Source organism: Gymnodraco acuticeps, unplaced genomic scaffold (assembly GCF_902827175.1).
Source record: "Gymnodraco acuticeps unplaced genomic scaffold, fGymAcu1.1, whole genome shotgun sequence".
In the NCBI taxonomy this organism is placed as follows: domain Eukaryota; kingdom Metazoa; phylum Chordata; class Actinopteri; order Perciformes; family Bathydraconidae; genus Gymnodraco; species Gymnodraco acuticeps.
Window position 1 is genome coordinate 53,638 of NW_022990161.1, and position 22,896 is coordinate 76,533.

Sequence of the window (22,896 nt, forward strand, 5' to 3'; positions counted from 1 at the left end):
TACAGACAGATACAAATCATCCATAAACTGCATCATCAGAATAGCATCAGGGACAGTTTCATCCCACTGGCCATCAGACTATTAAACACCTGAGCTTGCACTATTTCTATCTGTATTGTTGTTTTTTATATGTATTTCTTATGTCTTGTTAATTGCACTGTTAAGGAACCTGAGATCACATGTTTTTATACATTACATAATCACACCGTAGTTTCTAAATGTCATGACGATAAACCTTTGAATCTTGAAACATAGTTATTTAACAGACTCTGGAACTTTGTATTGAGAACAAGTGATGCAGCGCCCTCTGCTGGCCGGTAGAAGCAATACAATAAAATGGTCCATAGTCTTTGCAATAATCTGCAGAGTTGAAGCGTTGCATCTCTAACACAATAGAATAACATTATTCACACTAAACAGTTTAACTATTTTAAACATCCATATCTAATAAAAACACCATCACATGTTAAAGAAATACATATTTGCATTAATTTAGCAAGCTCCATAGAAATGAAGTCAAACTGAAAGTACATCGATTTTAAAATAATCCACATTATGAGTTAACTTTTGTGTTTTATTGTTTTTATCGAGTTTGAGAAACGCTTCTGGAATTAATGTTTTTTAACCTGTTTTATTTTTTTGTTTGGAAATTGTTTTTATTCACAAGTAATTCATCTGTTTCTCAAAGAGTTTCCAGTAACTTTCTTAGTATGACTGCTTTGTTTAAACAGAGAGAGTTAAAGCCTTTTTCTGGCAGATCCATTGTTTTTTCTCTTCACAGCTCACTGATGACCATCCGTTTCTGCCCGTGTAAAACAATGCACAGTGACCGTCAGCAGGATGATCTATCCAGTAGCTGAGGAGAGAACATGATGTTTAGATAAAGACTGATAGATGTTATTATTAAGTGTTTAGTAACGTGTCTCTTACCTATCAATCAGATTACTTCCATCCACCCACTTCCATTTCCCATCTTCAACTCTCAGACCAATCCAGAATCCTTTATTTCTAAGTCTGTTAGTAATGATTGCTTCCTGGAAAACAGAGAGAGAGTTGTCAGATATTTAAACATTAAACTGTAATAAACACATAATGACCTAAAGACCCAAAGTGTGTTCAAACCTACACAAAACACAATTACTTTCTAATTGCATCATATTAATGGGTTTACCTTTTCCTCTGAATCACGTACAACAGCCAAATCTGAATTCTTTCCACTACAGTCTCCTCGAGCTTCTTCCCAGGTTTTCAAACCAGAAGAAGGAGCGTCATTATACACATAGCAGCTGGGCTGAGTGAGTTTCCAGCCGTGCTGACAAGGTTGACACTTATCATCTGAAACAACAGAGTCCAAACAATCAGCAACATGCCTGCAGTATGAAAATATTGAATTGTGACCTAATATAGAGGATCTGAACATACCCTTATTTCCTAAGCAGTAGGAATCTATGCTCCACTGAGCTCGACTGACGTTGAGCTCATTCCAGTTTGTTGTCATGTCTTGTATTTTCTGTTTCAAGTTCTTCTTCTGGGTCTCCAGCTCCTGGTTTAGTTTGTTCAGCTCCTGGACTTCTGCAGACAGGTTTTCGACCTTGCTTTCCGAGACAGTATAGGCTTGTGTCAGGCTGACAAATTGGTCCGTCAGATTCTTGTTGTCCCTCGTCAAGTTTGCAACTGCAAAATGAGAAATCAGCTTATTTTATAATCAAGGTTATATTGCAATTTAGTTTTTTGTCAATTTGACTCTTTTGGAAGCTTTTTCCTGTCAGTCTCACGTTAAGTTTTCTAGTCTTTAGACTCAAACAAAAAATGTCTCAGTCCGTCTCAAAGTGTTCTGACTTCTCCAATTCTCAGACCCATTGATATTTCACATTGCCTGAAACTGCTTGTCACTGTGGTTTGAAGTCAACATTACTAAGAGAGGAGTGAAATTGTTACGATTATTGTGTTATGTCACGTTTTCTATGTCTTGGTTTGGCTGTTCTCCCTGTCATGTTTTCCTCTTGGTATATTGTCTGGTACTTTTCCCTGTGTTTTTCCTCCCGTCGTTAGTTTCCCTGGTGTGTCTAGTTGTCTGATTGTTTTCACCTGTGGCCCTTGTGTTTCTCCTCCCCTGCCTGGCTGTGTCTCGTCTTGTGATTACCCCTCCCTGTATTTAGTCTTGTCTCTTCCTGTGTTCAGTGTCGGTTCGTCTTGTGATTTGGCTTGTCCTCGGTGAGTGTTCTGTTCTGTCTTTGTTAGTATAGCCTTGAAATAAAGGAATTTTCACGTTAATCTGCATTTGGGTCCTACCTGCTTCACACATCGTAACATTACGAACCGACCAACAAATGGACCCAGCAGATGATCCATGGGAGGTTGAATTACAGCATTTTACCTTCTATCTGGCTTGCTGCTTCGATTGGTGGAAGGGAGCGTCCAGTGTTCGGCAGAAGAGGGCCGCTCTGGTAGAGGCGCACCGGTTGGCAGCAGAGAAACTATGTTTTGTGGAGTTCTTACCTGACTGGATTTTGGACTTCCTTGAAACATGTGATTCCTGGCCTGCTAGCCCCAGGCATGCTAACTCCATGTCTCCCAATTCCCAACCTGGCACCATACGCCTTGGTGGGTTCCGCCTGAAGTCAACCCATGCTTCTGCCCCAGTTCCTGCTCCTGTCCAGGAGTTGTATTCCGGAACTCGGCTGGCTTATGGAGGTCCACGGAGTATTCAGGCGGCTGCTAAGAGGAGTCGTCGCAAGGCCAGGCTAGCAGCCCGAGCAGCCACAATTCCGGCTCCAGAGCCGGCCCATTCAGCCATGTTTCCGGCTCCAGAACCGGACCTTACAACCATGGTTCCGGCTTCAGAACCGGACCTTACAGCCATGGTTCCGGCTTCAGAACCGGACCTTACAGCCATGATTCTGGCTTCAATTCCGGCTCCAGAGCCGGCCCATTCAGCCATGTTTCCGGCTCCAGAACCGGACCTTACAGCCATGTTTCCGGCTCCAGAACCGGACCTTACAGCCATGTTTCCGGCTCTAGAACCGGACCTTACAGCCATGTTTCCAGCTCCAGAACCAGACCTTACAGCCATGATTCTGGCTTCAATTCCGGCCCCCGCAGCCATGGTTCCAGACCCAGCTCTGGCCCCAGCTGCCACGGTCCCCTCTCCAGTTTCCTCTCAAGTCCCCTCTCGAGTTCCCTCCTCTAGTCCCTCCTCTAGTCCCCTCTCTAGTCCCTCCTCGAGTCCCCTCTCTAGTTCCCCTCGCGAGTCCCCTCTCTAGTTCCTCCTCTAGTCCCCTCTCGAGTCCCCTCTCTAGTTCCCCTCTCGAATCTCCTCTCGAGTCCCCTCTCGAGTTCCCCCTTGGTTCCCCTCTCTAGTCCCCTCTCTAGTTCTCTTCGAGTCCCCTCTCTAGTTCCCCTCGCGAGTCCCCTCTCTAGTTCCTCCTCTAGTCCCCTCTCGAGTCCCCTCTCTAGTTCCCCTCTCGAATCTCCTCTCGAGTCCCCTCTAGAGTCTCCTCTCGAGTCTCCTCTCGAGTCCCCTCTCGAGTCCCCTCTCAAGTCCCTACCCAATATCCTGGTCCGTTGGAGGTTCCGCTGGGGGTCCTGCCAACTCCATGTCCTGTCCCGTTGGAGGCCCCGTCGACTACTCCTCTGCCGGGGGTCCTACCAATCGTATGTCTGTCCCGTTGGAGGTCCCGCCGTCTACTCTCCTGCCAGCTCCTTGTCCTGTCTCGTTGGAGACCCGCTGACTACTCTCCTGCCGGGGGTCCTGCCAACCCTTTGTCCTGTGCCGTTGGAGGCCCCGCCGACTACTCTCCTGCCGGGGGTCCTGCCAACCCTTTGTCCTGTCCCGTTGGAGGTCCCGCCGTCTACTCTCCTGCCGGGGGTCCTGCCAACCCTTTGTCCTGTCCCGTTGGAGGTCCCGCCGTCTACTCTCCTGCCGGGGGTCCTGCCAATCCTATGTCCTGTCCCGTTGGAGGTCCCCGCCGTCTACTCTCCTGCCGAGGGTCCTGCCAACCCTTTGTCCTGTCCCGTTGGAGGTCCCGCCGTCTACTCTCCTGCCGGGGGTCCTGCCAATCCTATGTCCTGTGCCGTTGGAGGCCCCGTCGACTACTCTCCTGCCAACCCTATGTCCTGTCCCGTTGGAGTTCCTGCCGACTGCTCTCCTGCCGGGGGTCCTGCCAATCCCGTGTCCTGGTCCTCTTCCGTGGGGGATCCTGCCGAGGCCTGTCCCACCAGCTCCGACACCGGGTCCTGCCCGGCCTCCGGCGCTGTCCCGTCAGCGCCTTCCTGCCCGGCCTCTGGAGCTGTCTGGTCTTCGTCTTCGCCCTCGATCCCGGCCCCCTGAGAGCCACGTCATCTCAAGGTGCTTCACAATAATAATAAAAGGTTAAGAGCATAAAAGGTTTAATAAAAAAATAAGGACGGTCAGTAAAATGCGGTACGGAACAGGTGGGTCTTGAGGCATTTCTTAAAAACTGAGAGTGATGCCGAGGTCTGTATGTTCTCTGGAAGCTGATTCCACATACATGGACCCAGGGAGGAGAAAGCACGGTTTCCCATGGTGACCAGTTTTGTTCGGGGAAGAGCCAGGAGATTGGAGCTGTCTGACCTGAGTGTGCGTGAGGCAGTGGCAGACTGGGACTTAAAATCAGCCCGGGACTCTCGACCGGCCCACTTCGGTACCGCAAGTAAATACCGCTAGTAAATTGTCGACGGGGAGTGCTAGTGACTTATCCGACCGGCCCACTTCAGCACCGGCCCATCGGGATTCGTCCTGAACGTTCAGATGGCCAGTCCGCCACTGGCGTGAGGTATGGGAATGTTTTCTGGTTAGCAGTTCCTGTAGGTAGGTGGGGCCAGTGTGGTTGATGGCGTTGAAGACCATTATGAGGACTTTATAGTTAATCCGGTGTGTTACAGGGAGCCAGTGGAGTGTGTGAAGGATGGGGGTGATGTGCTCTGATTTGCGTGTTTTTGTGAGTATCCGGGCGGCACAGTTTTGTACATATTGTAGTCTCTGAGTGGTTTTTGCTGGAATGCCTGCAAGCAGAGAACTGCAGTAGTCAATGCGGGAGGTGATGAAGGCATGGACCAGTTTTTCTGCATCCGGTTTGGTGAGGGAGTGTCGTGTTGTGGAGATGTTCCTCAGGTAGTATGAGGCTTGCCAGACCGTCTTTATGTGTGCTTGGAATGAAAGGGATGAGTCCAGTGTCACACCTAGGCTCGTTACGAGTGGGGAGAGGGGAATGGAGTGGCCATTAGGCGCATTCACACCGCAGTACTTTTCCCACAAAGGTTCATGAGAACTTAGTTCATGAGAACTCTTTAGTTCTCATGAACTAAGTACAGATCGCGTTCACACCGGAATAAATCCCTGGGGGTGGATTAGGCAAATTAAGCCGCTGACGTCACTTCTTCTTCTGCTTTGGGTTTACTGGCAGGCCGCAAACCACTTCACGGCGTATATGGCCGCCCAAAGTCCCCGGCAGGAAGTCCCCGGAGTTGGGGACTGGCTTCAGTAGAAGCTGCTGGGACTCCCAGCCAGGGCCGCCTTAATGCACGGGCTGACCTGGGCTGAAGCCCAGGGGCCTACGGAGATCGAGGGCCTATCATGAGCCAATAAAAAAAAAAAATTCAAATATTTTTTTCGGTTGTTTTTTTAAAATTTTAAATAAACAAAGTCTTGGCTTTCAGAATATGACACTTTTATTTCCAAAATCACATGATAAATACATTTTTGAAGCTTGTAAAGGGAAGATGACAGCTCTCACTCGCCACCCTGCACTTCCACAGCGCCCCTCCCTCCGGCTGAAATTATGAATGTAAGGTATATAGTAATCATAGATAACACGGCAGGGTCTGTTACAGTTTGTTTTCATCTGCTTTCAAATAAACAAAGTCTTGGCTTTCAGAATATTAAACTTGTTTCAGCAAATTCAGATGATAAATACAACTTTGAAGCTTGTAACGGCATAATTACAAGCGGAGAACGGAGTAACTTCACGTCACAGCAGGCACAACAACAGCCGGTGTTTCTCCTGAGTGTTTTCCCCGGGAAACAAACACAATACACACAAACGCAAAGACCCCCAGACCAGTAATCCAAACGCAAATATCTTCCCTCCATACTATTTTGATCATTTGCTCCGCTAATCAATCAGATCGATGGATTCCAGAGATTTTTCTCAAAAAAGTTGATTCCGTAACAGTCAGTGGGCACCACTTAACAGCCAATCAGAATGAGAATATGTTTCACATGTGACTTATTCAAATTGCGAGTGATTGAGTGACAGATGAAGGTTGTTTAGGAGAAAATGTCGGAGAAGAAAAAGTTTGAGAGTGGCGCTCAGAAAAGGAAATTGTTGAGGGAAAAGGAGTTTCGAGACAAGCAGCTATTACAAAATATGCCGAAGCTTACAGGTTATTTTAAACCTGTAGGCCAGGATGAGGAGGAAGGACAGATGAGTTCTGAATCTGTACCGAGCGGCAGCAGTGCCGGCCGCGGGGGCCGGCCGCGATGGAGTTGCTGGAGTAGCGGGAGAGGAAAAACAGATAGGAGGGACATTATCCGTTGGAGGAGATGGGAGGACGACGAGGACTTGCTACGGAGAGGAGCCAACGGCAACCGGATAGATACATGAGGGAGGCCCGATACGTCACTCATCTGGAGGAGAGGACCAGGCGTGCGTAGAGCAGAGTGGAGAAGTGCGATCACAGAGCCTGCCGAGGCTATAAATGACTTTGATTTGTTGTTTAAATAGGGGGCCTACAAAAACTATCAGCCCCAGGGCCTGATGGCAGGTTAAGGCGGGCTTGCTCCCAGCAGCTTCTACTGAAGCCTTCCGAGTAAATCGCCAGAACGCCGACACCTCCTCATCTCCACCGCTCCCATGTTTTATTTTGTGTTGCCATAAATTAGTCTCTGCGTTTCTGCGTTGGGCTAATGCTAATGCTAATAATGCTAATGTGAGGATAATAAAATGGCGGCTTCACAAAACTTTTTGGGAGTTTTACGGGGCGTGGTTTGCAATCCGCCCAGCCAATCAGAAATATAGCTCTTTTCTCACAAGAGAGCCGCACGAAAGTCCCTGCTCTCTAGCAGGGACTTTCGTGGGGGTAAAAAGGTTCTCATGTACTAATTTTAGTACCGGCCCTTTTTGGTGTGAACGCGACAAAAGAGTTCTCATGAACTAAGTTCTCATGAACCTTTGTGGGAAAAGTACTGCGGTGTGAATGCGCCTATTGATGCTGATATGAGGGATCATAATAATACTTTCTACACCGTCATACTGTGGCATATACATGACTGATATCAAATGGTGTAAACAGATAAAATGGCTGCTAATATTCTTAATGGTTTGTCTCATGTCTAAGAGTGAGATAATGCACTTCCTGTTTTGTGTACTTACGGTAGACGCAGACTCCGATGATGCCACCCAGCAGAATGACACAGAGAATCCCCGAACAACAAGCCAAGTGCTGAAACCGCCGATGTCCTGCTGAGTCTAAACAACACAAATTAATCACATTAACTGTCCGAATTAAGATTGTTACCTTTCAAAGTTACAGTCTCTTTAGTACAGATATTGTGTCACTTTTCAACTAGGACAGTATACAGTATGGTAAATGCAGATGGATCTTTTTTTTTTATGAGAATAAAAGGTAACAGACAGGAAAGGATACCAAGTTGATTTGACTAACTCAGATGCTTGAACCTTATATTATTCAGTCAAACTTTCGAATACAGTTCAGAACAAAGGAGTACATTTGGTCCCCTATCACTTACATTGTATGAGAAATGTCCTAAATGAACAAAAGGAGTGATATGGACAGCGAAAGATTGTTCAAATATTTAAACAGGCACCTGACTGTTGTTAAAGGGCCGACTTAAAGAGTTGTGTTTTGAGAAACTGCTTTAAGTACTTTGCTAAAAGTGTTCCAGTGAGAGTTACGGTAGGTCTTGAGTATTAGTCACTGTAACATTATTGCAGCACAACACAAAAGTTCAATCTCAAAATAACTGTTCGCAAGAGATTTCCTAAAAATGAACCTCATAATTAGTCCGATTCATTCACAGTTTTTAACACGTTAATAACGTTGCAGATAAAACCCCCGTAAAAAGCAACAAAACCACTTGATAAAGTTCAGTAAAAGGCAGTGGTAGAATGTTACTGAATACATTTAATCAAACTACTTAAGTGCAAATTTGAGGCATTTTACTTTACTTGAGTATTTTCATTTCATGCCACTGTATGATTTAACTCAACTACAATTCAAAGGTATCATATATATCACTCCACTACATATATAGTAAGTTAATAATTCAGATGCATTATTATTAAAAAAATACAATGTGTTGTTATAAATATGAACAGATGGACGATCTGAAAATCTAGATTATAAAGACACTTAATTGGCATCTGCACATATTTACGTTTATTTAAATGTGGGGTAGGTAAGTTTGAGAAACCGGCTCGAGATACACTTTTTGTTATAGGCAAGGCAAGTTTATTTATATAGCACTTTTCAACACAAGGCAATTCAAAGTGCTTTACAAAAAATGAAAGACATTAAGAAAATGGCATTTAAAATCAGTCATTAAAAAGAAAAGCTAATAAAAGAAACATTAAAAGAAAAAATACATGGATAAAAGTTACAGTGCAGTCCAAGATATGAATAGTTCAATTAAAAGCAGCGACAAAAGAAAAGTCTTCAGCCTGGATTTAAAAGTAGTCAGAGTTGCAGCGGACCTGCAGGTTTCTGGGAGTTTGTTCCAGATATTTGGAGCATAATAACTGAACGCTGCTTCTCCATGTTTAGTTCTGACTCTGGGGACAGAAAGCTGACCAGTCCCTGAAGACCTGAGAGATCTGGATGGTTCATAATTTAGTAGGAGGTCAGAAATGTATTTTGGGCCTAAACCATTCAGTGCTTTATCAACCAGGGGTTAGGGGTAGGGTTAGGGTTAGGGTAATGTTGTGAATCGAGTGGCCTGTGTTCGTCGTCCATTACATACGCCTGCCCATACCATAACCCCACCACCACCATGGGCCACTCGATTCACAACATTACCCTAACCCTACCCCTAACCCTACCCCTCACACCAGATACTGCCTGGTTTTCGGACCCCCCCCACACCCCCCCAATAAAGCAAAACTGCACGTTTCAGAGTGGCCTTTTATTGTGGCCATTCTAAGGCACACCTGTGCAACAATCATGCTGTCTAATCAGCATCTTGATATGCCACACCTGTGAGGTGGGATGGACTATCTCGGCAAAATGGGAGCAAAAACAAAAGTGTTGCGTTTATATTTTTGTTCAGTGTATGTTCTTTAGGTGATAGTAGGCTGATTTAGTAACTGTTTTAATGTGACTGTTGAAACTCAGGTCAGAGTCCATGACTACACCTAGATTTCTGGCTTCATCTGTTGTTTTGAACATTGCAGACTGAAGCTCAGCGCTAACTTTTATACGTTCTGCCTTGGCTCCAAAAACCATTACCTCAGTTTTATCTTTGTTTAATTGGAGAAAGTTCTGACACATCCAGTCATTGATTTGTTCAATGCACTTACTCAGTATTTGAATTGGAGAATAGTCTCCTGGTGAAATTGTTACGTACATTTGTGTGTCATCTGCATAGCTATGGTAACTTATTTTGTTGTTTTTCATTATCTGAGCCAGTGGTAGCATGTAGATGTTAAAGAGAAGAGGCCCCAAGATGGAGCCTTGAGGTACCCCACATGTCATATTTGTCAACTCAGATGTGTATTTACCTATAGAAACAACATTTTTTCTGTCCTTTAAGTAGGATTCAAACCAATTTAGAACTGTTTCCGAAAGTCCCACCCAGTTTTCCAGTCGGTCGAGTAATATGTTGTGGTCAACAGTGTCAAACGCAGCACTGAGATCTAATAATACTAACACTGAAGTTCTGCCACTGTCTGTGTTTAAGTGGATGTCATTGAAGACCTTTACAAGAGCAGTCTCAGTGCTGTGGTTTGGACGAAAACCTAACTGGAACACATCCAAACAGTTATTTAAATGCAAGAAGTTACTCAACTGTTGAAAAACGACTTTTTCAATGATTTTACCTAGAAATGGGAGGTTTGATATGGGCCTGTAATTGTTCATTACTGAAGCATCTAGATCAGGGGTTCTCAAAGTTTTGATGAGTGAGGGCCAATTTAGGTACCCAATATTGGATTGAGGGCTGCCCAAGAAAAAACGGAACACAAAATAATTCCAAAACAAATCCTTTCTTTATTGTACTAACCAATTACCGCAACTCGCGAGATGCCTAGTTGCCATGCAACCAGTAGTCTAGCAAACTTTCCACAAGCTGTCATTCATAATTTAGGAATGACAACCCAGGGGCCGCAGTTTTACCATTCTTAACCCTCTGGAGTCTAATGGTATTTTCTCGATTTTTAGATGTTTTCTTAAATCACCTTTTAAATGCATTTCTTCTAACATGGCACCCCATGTGTTAAATATCAAAATGTTCAGGACAATCTCTGGTCTTGCTATATATGCATATTGCTCACCTTAGAGCACTGTTTGATGAGATAAGTAGCTCAAAAGCTTAAAATGTGAAATCCGATTTTTGGAAAATCTTCAAAACTCTTGTGAAAACACAAATGTACTCATGTGATCGAATTGTTTTGGTGTTTTAGATTTGGTTACCAAAGTCCTAGGATCACAAAAGTAGTGAAATATTTGAATTACACTGTATATAAATGTGTTATTCATGTCTAAAATGAAAAACATTACATTCAAATTTTGAGTAAAATAGGTGTTTATCACTCTACTTTCACCACAGCAGGGACTGAGATACATCAGGACTGAATAATGACTTCATATTACATACCAAGGTTCATGTGTACAAATACAAATTGAGCATTCAACCTTTTTTTTTCAACCAACAATTTATTATAAATATTTACACACACACACACACACACACACACACACACACGTATTTCCAGTTACTTTACATTCAGTATAAAATCACAAAAACACATAGGCTACATCTGATTACAAAGTCTCATCTGTACAGAACAGTATGATAAAATAATCGATGGCAAAAACATGTCACTGTAAATGTCTCCGTTGTGGGACGAATAAATGATTAATTTAATCATCTACACATGTAATCTCACTTTTACACACCAAAATAACGTTAACACAGAGTAAACGTTTGCTAATGGAGAGTCCATTTTGTCCAATAAAAAGTTCATGACTATCGATACAAAATATATATCAATAAACCTATTGTTCATTTTCGCGGTATTCCCCACACATTGCCAGTACACCATTACTGTAATATTTACACTTACCCATGTCCAAATGGATCCTTGTTGTTGTCTTTGTATTCTTCTTCTTCTTCAGAAGAGTCGAATAATTCAGGTTCTGAGGCTCTATCTTCACTGCTGCTAGCGAAAAAAATCTCTAGCAAAGTCGGCAACTGTAAATCTCTATATATATATATAGAGATATAGATATATATATATATATATATATATATATATATATATATATATATATATATAGATATATATATAGAGATATATATATAGAGATATATATATAGAGAGAGATCTCCGGTTCTCGGTCAGCGGAGCGTATCTGTTCTGGATTGGCACACTTGGTGGTTTAGGAGGATTGTTTGTAGTTCTCCCTTTAGCAGCTGTCCACGGCTGTTTCCTAGTATGAATAGGGGTTGAAGAGGCACTCTTCCTGGGCGATAACAATACAGGCCAGACGGTCGCATCACAGATTTCAGAGCGCTGGGCTCGGCCTGTTATTCGTCCTCTCAAATCCCATGGAAATGATTTACTCTTAGGCTTTGCACCCAGAGAGTTCCAGGGAGGACTACCACTTGTAGATTTATTACCCAGTACACAGCCCTCCTGTTCCTTGGAATCCTTGTAGCTGCTAACTAGCTGTGAGTTAGCATACCCTTTTCCATTATTTTGCAACACTGGTAAAGTGGTGTCATTCCCACAACATAGTCCATTCATTTCCACGTTAACTTCCAACCGTTGCATTTTCATTTCCAACACAGCCATCTTCTGTATAAGTTTGTGGATGTCATCTGTAGAGAACGGAGGCATTTTGCTACCAACTAGCTTAAGCTAAATAGCATGCAGTAGCCTACCAGGCTTTAGCTGTTGCTAGGCCACGCTACTGTAAGACTGAGGTCGTCGTAAAAATGTTGAAATATGGCTGAAACCTTTCGTCTATTTACCCGCTGCTCGAAGTTTTCAGAGAATAAGAAAAAATAATAAGGAAAATCAACATAAAAAGTAAGCAGAGGCAAGAGCAAGCGGAAAAGCGTCTGCACTGTAAGAAAGATAGCACAAAAAATATGATATTCCATTGAATGCTCTCAACATCCCGATAGCAATGAATATCTTAAGTGCTTTGACAAAAACTCCAGAAAAAATGTCATCTGTGGAAGCCGTAGTACTGTAAAAAGCACGACCAATCATCTGAGTCGGCCCGGCTAAAATAACTGGATGGCCTACCTGCCTGTCAGCCTTCCAGCTACTCGGACTTGGACTCGTGAATTCTCGTGCACGATGACTCGGACTCGGAAACAATCGCCCCCTCGGATTTTTTAACAGCGCCCTCAGTCATTTCATTCTAGAGCCGGGCCTGGCTCCTTAACCAGTGGCGTTTTTATATGTACAAAAGTGGTGGGGCACAAAAAACTTAGATGTCTGCAGTGTATGCTTCTGCAGTGAGGTTCATGGCTGGTGAGGCACTGGCACTGACTCTTCAGGTTTACAAATATTATATTTTGACCTAAATCAAAATATAATATTATTTTCAAAAGCTTTTTTTGTCTGATGCTTCAATTAAATTTAAACAGACAGTTCAACAAAAGGATACCAAAAAAAATGTAATTTTATCATTTAAATATTGAATTGTTCTCTCTTAGTAAGATCCCATTTTCAATAAAATTGCAGTCTTACCTTGACTTGAAGATTAAGTCCATTTGCCTATCCTTCTGGACAAAAATCTCTATTACTTTTTTGTAAAAGTCCTCCTTATGTTCTTGTAGTTTCAAAAGTCTATCATAAATCTAATCTAATCAATAGATTTATGATTCGAAAATTATAAAAGTAGGGTAGACATGTGGATATTATCCGGCTGAACAAAACGTGCATTTATCTAACAGGTTTGTTTCCCACAGATCTTATTTGGAGCTATTTTCTAAAATCCTATGGAGAAATCTCATTGCTTTTTTGTCGAGGGAAGCCATGCGCAGCTTACTTCCGGGTTTTAGGACGCGTCTCTCGTCTCCTCTTCACACACACCACACTTTTCGCGGCACACGTACTTACAGCCAATCAGCTCTGAATGATGAGAGATGACGTATGGTGGGGATGGCAGCTCTATGCCCCTATGGTCATTATTTGTTTGCCACACACATTAAATAGGAAAATATTCTGAGCATGCGCAGTGTAGTTTTTATAGTCACCATTGACAGTGACAGTGAGAGGGAGGGGCATGATCGGGTTTTGTCCCACATGGCTCTAAACAGCTCAATAGGCACACACTGTAGACACTAATTAGAAGAACACAGACTAAAACAGCAATGTACAGACGAATCAGATGATTAAACATGATCTTAAAATATATTTTATAATTTATTTTTTTGTAATCATTATTTTTAATACTTTCTGCTGACACTAGGTGGGGCTGTGCCCCTAATGACCAGTCGCCACTGTCCGTAACACATTACTCTAAGGATCGTGTTCAGACATATAGGCTGTCTTGAACACTATCATCAGAGTAACGTGATCTAATCAATAAATAAAGATTAAGCCATAACAGGAAAGCACATGGCTACTTAACATGCAGAATGATGTCATTTTGCATGCTAAGTAGCCATGTGCTTTCTGGGGCTTAATCTTTATTGGTAAACCGATTTAACCGTAAAAGTTCCTTCAAAATAAGAGTCCCAATCTTATTACTATCAAAATAAAAGTGCAAAACGAAAACTTTACCATATAAAAATATTGGCATACAATGTAATTGTAATGTAATCACTTCTCTTAAAGGTAACTAATTTTAAATATAGTTAGACATATTAAAGGTCATTTACAATAATAATAATAATGATAATAATAATATTAATATTAGTAATAAGCTTTATATTTGTATACTGTAGCACCTATTACAAGAATTGTGGCCAAACTGGCTTCACAGCAGTTCAATAGACACATTAGTATAACATGACAGGATAGAAGCAATGTAGATGAGCAGCTACATTTCAACACATATATCCACGAAGATTAATACATGAAGACTTGTGACTCGGACTTGACTTGGAATCTTCTTAGGTGACTCGGACTCGAACACAGGTAATGATGACTCGGACTCGGACTTGACTCGGACACTCCTTGGGTGACTCAGACTTGGACTCAGACTTGAAGAGTGGTGACTCGAGAGTGACTTGGACTCGTGACTTGACTACAACACTGCCACATGGTAACAGTACTTTTACTAAAGGACCTGAATACTTTCTTCAACACTGGTAAAAGGTCAGGGTTTGGCTTAAAATAAGTACTTTTTTGTAACTTAAAACAAGTCAACAATGATTTGAAGAAGAAGAAGATATACTTTATGAATCCCTCACAGGGACATTTCTTTCTTTTTGACATTATAGACTTGTGCATACTTTGATTAGAAACTTATTTTTTAAATATGTCAAAAATAAACGGCTGATAAGACGGTGCAGCTTCGTACGTGGGACCGTCATTTTTTTATTAGACCAGAATGCCCCGTCTGCAAGACGTTGACATTTGTCACACTGCACACTCCCAATATGTTACGGCTTGGTTAGAGTGCTAGGGTTACTGACAAAGCACCTACAGATATAAACTTTGGTACAGTTCTTGTGAACTTGTTCCCTTTTAATGATAGTTATGGTAAAGTAGTGGTAGTAGTGGCACTCCCAGTTGCAGTAACACCTGAATGCTTTTTTTTTTTTTTAATACAACTTACCCTCGTTCTTTGTTTCATTCTGCACCTTCACGTTATCGTACACAGTTTCCTCCCCTCTTTTTGATGGAAGGTCAAAGGAAATGCACATGCTCAGGTTTTTTTTGTGAACAAATGAAAACGACTTTAAAGGGCTGCTTTAATTGTTTGATATAGCAGAAAACATTTCTTACGATGATTGATTTATTGCAAAATTTCACAGTTTTTTCCTCAAAGAGCATTAAAATGGGCAGCTTCAAGATGATGAGATTGTGTTTCAGGTATTGTATTGTGGTGTTTAAAAATGGAAACAACATGATACGGGAAACTCTCAACAGATAATTATCTCACTTCGCAATTTCCTCACTGGTTTTAAATAGATGCGTTCGTGATGATATATCTCCCCAAACAATATGCCAAGTTCTGAAACCGCCGTTGTCCTGCTAAGTCTTAACAACAACAACAATGAATAATATGAATTGACCAAATGAAGATTGGTACCTTTCAAAGTTACAGTCTCTTTAGTACAGATATTGTGTCACTTTTTAACAAGGACAGTATACAGTATGGTAAATGTTCCAGTGAGAGTTACATTAGGTCTTGAGTATTAGTCACTCTAACATAATTGCAGTACTCCACAAAAGTTAAATCCCAAAATGACCGTTCGCAAGAGATTTCCTAAAAACAAACCTCATAATTAGTCACAGATTAATTCACAGTTTTTAACACGTTAATAACGTTGCAGATAAACCCCCGTTAAAAGCAACAAAACCACTTGATAGAGTTCAGTAAAAGGCAGTGGTAGAATGTTACTGAATACATTTAATCAAACTGTACTTAAGTGCAAATTTGAGGTACTTGTACTTTACTTGAGTATTTTCGTTTCATGCCACTGTATGATTTAACTCAACTACAATTCAAAGGTATCATACATCTAACTCCACTACATTTAAAGTAAGTTAATAATTCAGATGCATTATTATTACAAAAATATAATGTGTTGTTATAAATATGAACAGATGGACGATCTGAAAAACTAGATTATAAAGACACTTAATTGGCATCTGCACACATTTACTAACCCTAGAACAATATTTGTGGGTGTCTTTTTTCTGTGTTGGGTATCAGTAGAGTTTGCTTTTTATACTTACTTTAATACAACTTACCCTCGTTCTTTGTTTCGTTCTGCACCTTCACCTCAACGTACACAGTTTCCTCCCCTCTTTTTGCTGAAAGGACAAAGGAAATGCTCATGCTCAGGTTTTTTGTGAATAAATGAGAAGGACTTCAAAAGGCTGTTTTCATTGTTTGATATAGCAGAATAATTGCCTTACGATGATTGATTTATTGCAAAAGGCAATTTGTTTCCTAAAAAAGTGCATTAAAATGGGCAGCTTCAAAATGATGAGATTGTCTTTCAGGTATTGTATCATGCCATTAAAAATGGAAACGACATGATACGGGGAACTCAACAGATAATTCGCCATTTCCTCACTAGTTTAGATGTGTTCGTGATGATATATCTCCAGTGTGAGTCGCTAAATTAAAATACCCAACAAATGACCATCAGTTTGAATCTTTTTATGAGTTAAAGAAATATTAATTGAAGTTAAACTGAAATAGGATGAGGTGTTCAAAGGTTTCAAACTACTCTAGATTTAAAAGTGTTTATACTTGAACAAAGAAGGCTTATTTCTACCAAAAATGTGCATTGATGAACCAAGAAAACTCATATTATTAAAACCTAGATGCACGACTGCGATAAGGAATAGTTTACAACATTGTGATTTTGAAAAACATCAATGCAAATGTGCTGGGTTAGCTACAAATCTATTCTTCACCCACACTAAACAAATACAAAAACTATTATTTGCAGATTTGTCATGTTTCTGGTTTCAAATTTCAATTACACGACGTTAAAAACAGCAACTTACTTTGGATTGATATTCAATGTGCATTGATCACAGAAACAAAGAGGCTCTGATTCAAAATCATCAGCAGGAAGTGAAAGTTGTTAAATAACTAAACTTACCCGCAGGTGGAGGATTGTTGCCGGCTTTGAACACACCCGAAGCGTAGTTCACCTCCTCCTCTCCCTCCGCCATCACTCCAGCCGCTCTGTTGAGCCCTCTCTGACTCGTAGATGGAGAAGTGTTGCTCTAATTAAACCTCTGGACATCGCAATAGGAGAACTGGTTGTTTCCTCTCTTCTTTTGAAGTCTATCCCTCAGCCTTCAAATTAACCACTTCTGCTTTTGGTCGAGAAGTTAATTTGCATCGCTTGACGTGACTGAACATGGAAATAAATAGTGTGTTCTTGTTTTACACACACACACACACACACACAGACAGACAGACAGACAGACAGAGAAAGGATGTAATCGGGGCCCATTAAGAGGCCTGAACTCTTCCTCCCTTATTACTAATCACAACACGTCACCTCTGCAGGACTTCAGATCAGATTATCTTCATGTGAACAGTAGGGAGGGATTACAATTAAAATGTAATGAGTAGAAGTTGAAACACTCTGGAAACAGAGGTAGACAAATAACCCCCTGCTGATCATGACTAACAGAAGCACTTAAATGTAAGACACAGCCAAAGGTTTTTCTTCCATGATGTCCATGTTGACTATCTGTTGGTCTTCTGTGTTATTAAAAGCATGTATTGTGTAAAAACAATGACGCTGTTTATCTTTGTATCTAGCTTTGCAAGCATGCAAATTAATATCCAGTGTCAACAACATGCTGATGAGTGTATGTCCAATGACAAAGAAAGCCTCAATGTTCCTGCAAACCAGTTAAACAAGTTATTGCCTTACAGGAGTAGAAACAGTATTAAAAACAATAAAATAATCAGAGCTTTGGGGAATGTTGATCCGTCAGACTTGGGTACAGCATTTGTGTTAAAAATATAAATGTGCAAATATGAAACATACAGGTCAATATCACCTGAACTGTCAATACCCCAAAACATATTCTGGTAACACTTTATATTAAGGTACACATGTTCACCACCAACTAGTTGTTAATTAACATGCATATTAGCAGTATATTGGCTCTTTATTAGTCATTATAAAACACTTATTAATGCCTTATTCTACATGACCATATTCTACAAGTAATAAGCCTTTAGTTGAGAGTTTTTCCTCAATAACCCTCTAATTAGTGCTGATTCATTGCAAGTAAGGAAGTTGTTGTGCCTGAGTTCTGGTCTTAATATGCTCTGCTCAATATGGGCCTAATAAGGCAGCAGTACCACAAGAATAGTAATTCTCCCATAATAACACTTAACAAATATGATCTATTCTTATGTAACAAGACATTAAACTAAAAGTGTTAATTGTGTCTAAATAACTCAATATTTGGTCTGTATATCTAAGAATATTGTTTTTGGGGTATTGAAAGTTCAGCTACCAATAGCAATGTGATATTGACCTGTTGGTTTCATATTTGCACATTTATATTTTTGTAACATTTGTACTGAAGGTTAGACAGGAAACCTGGTAGCCTACAGGAAATAGGAGAAAGTGAACTGAATAGCATGGCAGTAGACATCCAAGACTAGACTGCTATTAATTTTCCCGATGCAACCTGAAGAGTAAAAGGGTCAAGTCCGTCAGAAAGCAATGACTGTTGAGTAATTGTAAGCCTTACACTTACACTGTAAGGATTAGTAACATGTATTGTGTTTATGTGATGACATTTGGAGATGTTTAAACTCAATGAAAAAATGCGTTAGCATTCACGCTAGCATACTATTCTGTATACATGCTTATTGCTAGCATTAGCTATATTTACCTTGCTAAAGCTCCTGTCACCCTGTCCCGAAATTGATACCCGATGGACACATGAATATGGAATTGTGAATTTCGCACGAAGATGGCCCCGAACCACACAAGAAGGCAACATTTACATTACATTTAAGACATACAACTGCAACGAAAGTAACAAACAATTATGTTAAAGTTATATGATACTGTACTGATATCTTCAGACTTTGTTCTTTACTTTATCTGTCTTTATATGTAGAAGATATTAAGTTTTCTCCAGAATGTTGTTTCCATAGCAACAACAACTTCCTGTCAATTCGCCTTCAAAATAATATATGATATCCTTTTCAGTTTCGCAGAACACAAATTGGGTTATTTACATAATATGTTTACATGATTTTGTTGTGCAATAAATGCAATCTTGATGGACACATGATAAAGGAAATGTTCAAATTTGTCTCTGATCGTAGCAACATCGGGCCATTCGTGAGGGCATCTTAAGCCATCATGTGACCGCCGATGGAGTTTCTCAGGTTCCGGCAACAACTTCGTGAGCGGTGGCACAATCTTTGGCATGCCACAAAATTGCCGAAGGAGCTTGCGAAGGTTAATTTTTGTGTTGAATTCGTGTATTAATTGTGCCCTTCGTAAGGCCATCGTGAGGGCATGTTGTCAAATCATCCGTGCCATCGGGCATTCGCCCCGATCAGAGTGAGGGCGAATGCCCGATGGCACCGATGATAACACGAAGATGACACGATTTGACAAGATGCCCTCACGAGTGCCTTACGAAGTTGCCGCACACCAAGTTGCTGCCGGAGCCTGAGAAACTCCACCGGCGGTCATACGATGGCTTAATATGCCCTCGCGAATGGCCCCATGTTGTTACGATCAGAGCCGAACATCGGGTGTCAATTTTCGGGACAGTGTGACAGGGGCTTTACACTTAGCGGTCTTATGTGTTAATCTGTGCATGTTACACTTACAGGTATGAGATCATTAAGTGCCTTGTAACTTCTTTTTTTATAGTTTCACTCCGTTTGTGTGCGAGGTTTATAGTAGACAAGACTCTCATCCAGGATTGTTATGATCAGCCTGGGCCATCAGGAGTCGGCCCTAGAGGGGGAGGGGGGGGGGGGGGGGGGGGGGGGGGGGTGGGGGGGGTACTGTACTGTAGTGCACCGCCAAAAGTGTTAGTCAGTCATGTTTCATGTTGTTATTTTTGTATTGTTTTTCACTTCTCGTTTTGTCACGTCTCATTTCAGGTTCCTTGACTCCCTTTCCTAATGTGTTCTCCCACGCTCATAGAGTGCTTAAATTCCCCAGTCTCCCAGTGTTCAGTGTCAGTTCGTCTTTTCCTGTCCTCATGCCAGAACTCTGCTCATCAACGGTTGCTCTTTTTGTTACATGCCTTATTCATGCTCCTGAAACTTATTGTAAGTTTGTTGATTTATTGTTGTGCCTTTGTGAAACCTATTTTTGTTCGACTCGTTAAGAGTGCCGTTATCTTTTTTGAATATCCTTTTTGGCAAATAAAGTATATTACTTGTACTTTATCTCTTGCTCCCGGGTCGTGCATTTGAGTCCTTTTTTCCCTCGTGTAACCTAGTTCGTAAACAGAACGAACTGACCACAATGGACTCAGCCGACCCAAAAGCTCTTCACGCCGCCCTGTCAGCCCAAGGCGTGAGGATTTTTCACCACGAGGAACAGCTGGGATTAATCAGCCAAGGAGTGCAGGCACTGGTAGGAAACCAGGCCGAGCTCCAAGTTTCCGTCTCTGCACAGATACGACAGCTGACGGATCAGATGCAGCAGTTCATCACTCACCTTCAGACTGCTCCGCCGATGACGTCAGTCACAGCTGACCGCTTGCATGTCGCGGATCCTGTTGACGCTGTCAACCCGAGCCAGGCTGTTTCCTCCTCACTACGGCTGGCTCTCCCGGAGAGGTTTTCCGGAGATTCCATAAATTGCAGAGCCTTCTTGGTGCAGTGCGATCTGCATTTCCAACACAACCCAGGCGCTTTTTCATCAGACCATGGTAAAGTGGCGTTCATTGTGTCCCATTTAACGGGAAGAGCTGCAGCCTGGGCTACTGCAGAATGGTCCACACTGAACTATGTTACTCACTAACCGACTTCACAGCCACTATGAGTCGTATTTTTGACCACTCATCACCTGCTACAGAAGCTAAACGAAGATGCGCCAGCATAATCGCCAGGTGGTGGATTATGCTATCGAGTTTCGCACGGTGACAGCGGGTGGAATGTTCCGGCTCTTCGTGACGCTTTTCTGACTGGGTTGTCAGATCCAATCAAGGACCAGCTGGCTCCTCTGGAGGTACCACGGGACCTGGAGTCTCTCATCACCGTTTCCATCCGGATCGACAACCGTCTTCGGGAAAGGGAGAGAGAACGTCAACGCAACCGTGACGGACATCCCAGTTTCCTGGGCTTTTCTCAGCGAGCCGTTCCACCAGAGGAGGTTTTCCAGCCAGCGGATTTGGCTCGTTGGAGGACAGCACCTCCGCCTGTTGCCGATGAACCCATGCAGTTGGGAAGGACCAGGCTTTCCGTGGAGGAGAGACAGCGCCGGCTACGAGAAAGGTGTTGTTTCTACTGTGGCCAACCGGGTCACCAACTCGCGTCATGTCCGGGAAAAGATCAAGCTTAACAGCCAAGAGGAGGGCGCTGGTGAGCAAGCTTCCCACAGACTTCCCTCCTCGACCAGTTACCAAGGTAAACATTTTTATTAATGATCAGGTCATTACCCAAGGAGTGCTAATAGACTCAGGAGCGGACGAAAGTCTTATTGATTGGGGCATAGTCAAACAGCTTGGTATAAAGACTGTTCCTCTATCTCGCCCCATTAACGCCAGTGCTTTAGACGGACGTTTGTTGTTTACAGTAACCCACTGCACAGAACCTATCCAGATCACTGTAAATAATGACCACACTGAAGTTATGCCGTTTCACATTTTTGAATCTGCTCAGCATCCGATTATTTTGGGTTTTCCGTTGTTAAAAATCCACAACCCACACATTGACTGGCGCTCAGGAAAAATTAAGGAGTGGGGAAAGGATTGCATTAACAGGTGTAAACATTCACGCTCTGTTAAGGCACCAACAGACCCTAGTAGGATCGTCATAGATCACCCAGACTATCCTGACCTACAGAAAGTACCTTTATGTTATCACGATCTAAAGGAAGCCTTTAACAAATCAAAAGCCATGTCGCTACAGATGTAGCGCTTAATTGCAGACAGTTTGAAACGCGAGGGCTATGATTGGTACGTGATCTGCCCTCGCTCAAGGGAAAACCTCCAGCTTGACTTGAGACCTCCCCCGTGATAAATAAATGTAATTATTATGAAGCCAGCTGCAATGGATCATTGATCCACCAGGGGGTGCAGTGGGGTTCCACACTGGAGCTCATGTGAAACAAAGTCAGATACAGTACGCTGGATGTACAGCGGAACTTTGTTAAGATCCATATGTCACGGATATCACACTCTGTGCTAAATAAGAGACATGTAATCATTTACAAAACATCACCATGTTGTTATTTAACAAAATAATGTTGTTTAGTCAAGAAAAACGAACGGGAGGAAATGCAGCCCGGCTCTCGATTTGTAATCCTAATTAGTGCGAATGCTGTTTACAGCATTCCACTATAGTTCTTCAAATCTTTATTCTTCCCCTTATTATTTCAGCCAATACTTTGGCTCTCCATAACTTCAGTTTATTTTCAGCTACAGAAACCATTCAAATATTAAACTATTCAGCCTGTTCAGGAATCGATGGGAAACCTTCAACTTTTTCAAAATATTTTATACTTTTTGAAATATTCAGCTTTTTAAACTCTTTTTTTAACATTGAAGTCAATGGGAGATGCCTTTCAAATCCTGTTTTCCTACACCTTGCGCCAAATGCTACTCCTTCCACATAGCCTACTTTCAGCTAGACACTTCATTCCAACTTTCAAATGATCACAAGACCTTCAGCTATTCAATTCCTATTCAGATTTTCGATATATTTTAAACTTTTTGAGATATTGAATTTAGTTTGGAGCTTAGCAGAGAGGCCTTTTTCAGATTTTAACATTAGAGTGGATGGAGCAGCTCGTTAAGTCTAGAGTGCTTTGAT

General features: G+C 41.9%; 1 protein-coding gene across 1 annotated transcript; it reads right to left on the minus strand.

The window, feature by feature from the left end:
- LOC117546991 (C-type lectin domain family 12 member B-like) lies at positions 1 to 17,081 on the minus strand. Its single transcript, XM_034217444.1, has 8 exons — positions 17,009 to 17,081; positions 16,143 to 16,205; positions 15,001 to 15,054; positions 7,395 to 7,490; positions 1,423 to 1,674; positions 1,172 to 1,335; positions 931 to 1,034; positions 1 to 856 (listed from the first exon to the last, which is right to left on the minus strand). Exons 1-8 carry the CDS (start codon positions 17,079 to 17,081, stop codon positions 724 to 726), a joined length of 939 nt encoding a protein of 312 aa, XP_034073335.1. The 3' UTR covers positions 1 to 723.
- Between the last annotated feature and the right edge of the window lie 5,815 nt (positions 17,082 to 22,896).

Bases quoted from the DNA above. Each gene is read 5' to 3' on its own strand.
- LOC117546991 (XM_034217444.1), bottom strand. From the start codon at position 17,081: ATGGCGGAGGGAGAGGAGGAGGTGAACTACGCTTCGGGTGTGTTCAAA. The intron at 1,035-1,171 runs GTAAACCCATTA...TCTGTTTTCCAG, and splicing joins TACGTGATTCAGAGGAAAAG to GAAGCAATCATTACTAACAG. The intron at 857-930 runs GTAAGAGACACG...TTCTCTCCTCAG, and splicing joins GGAAGTAATCTGATTGATAG to CTACTGGATAGATCATCCTG.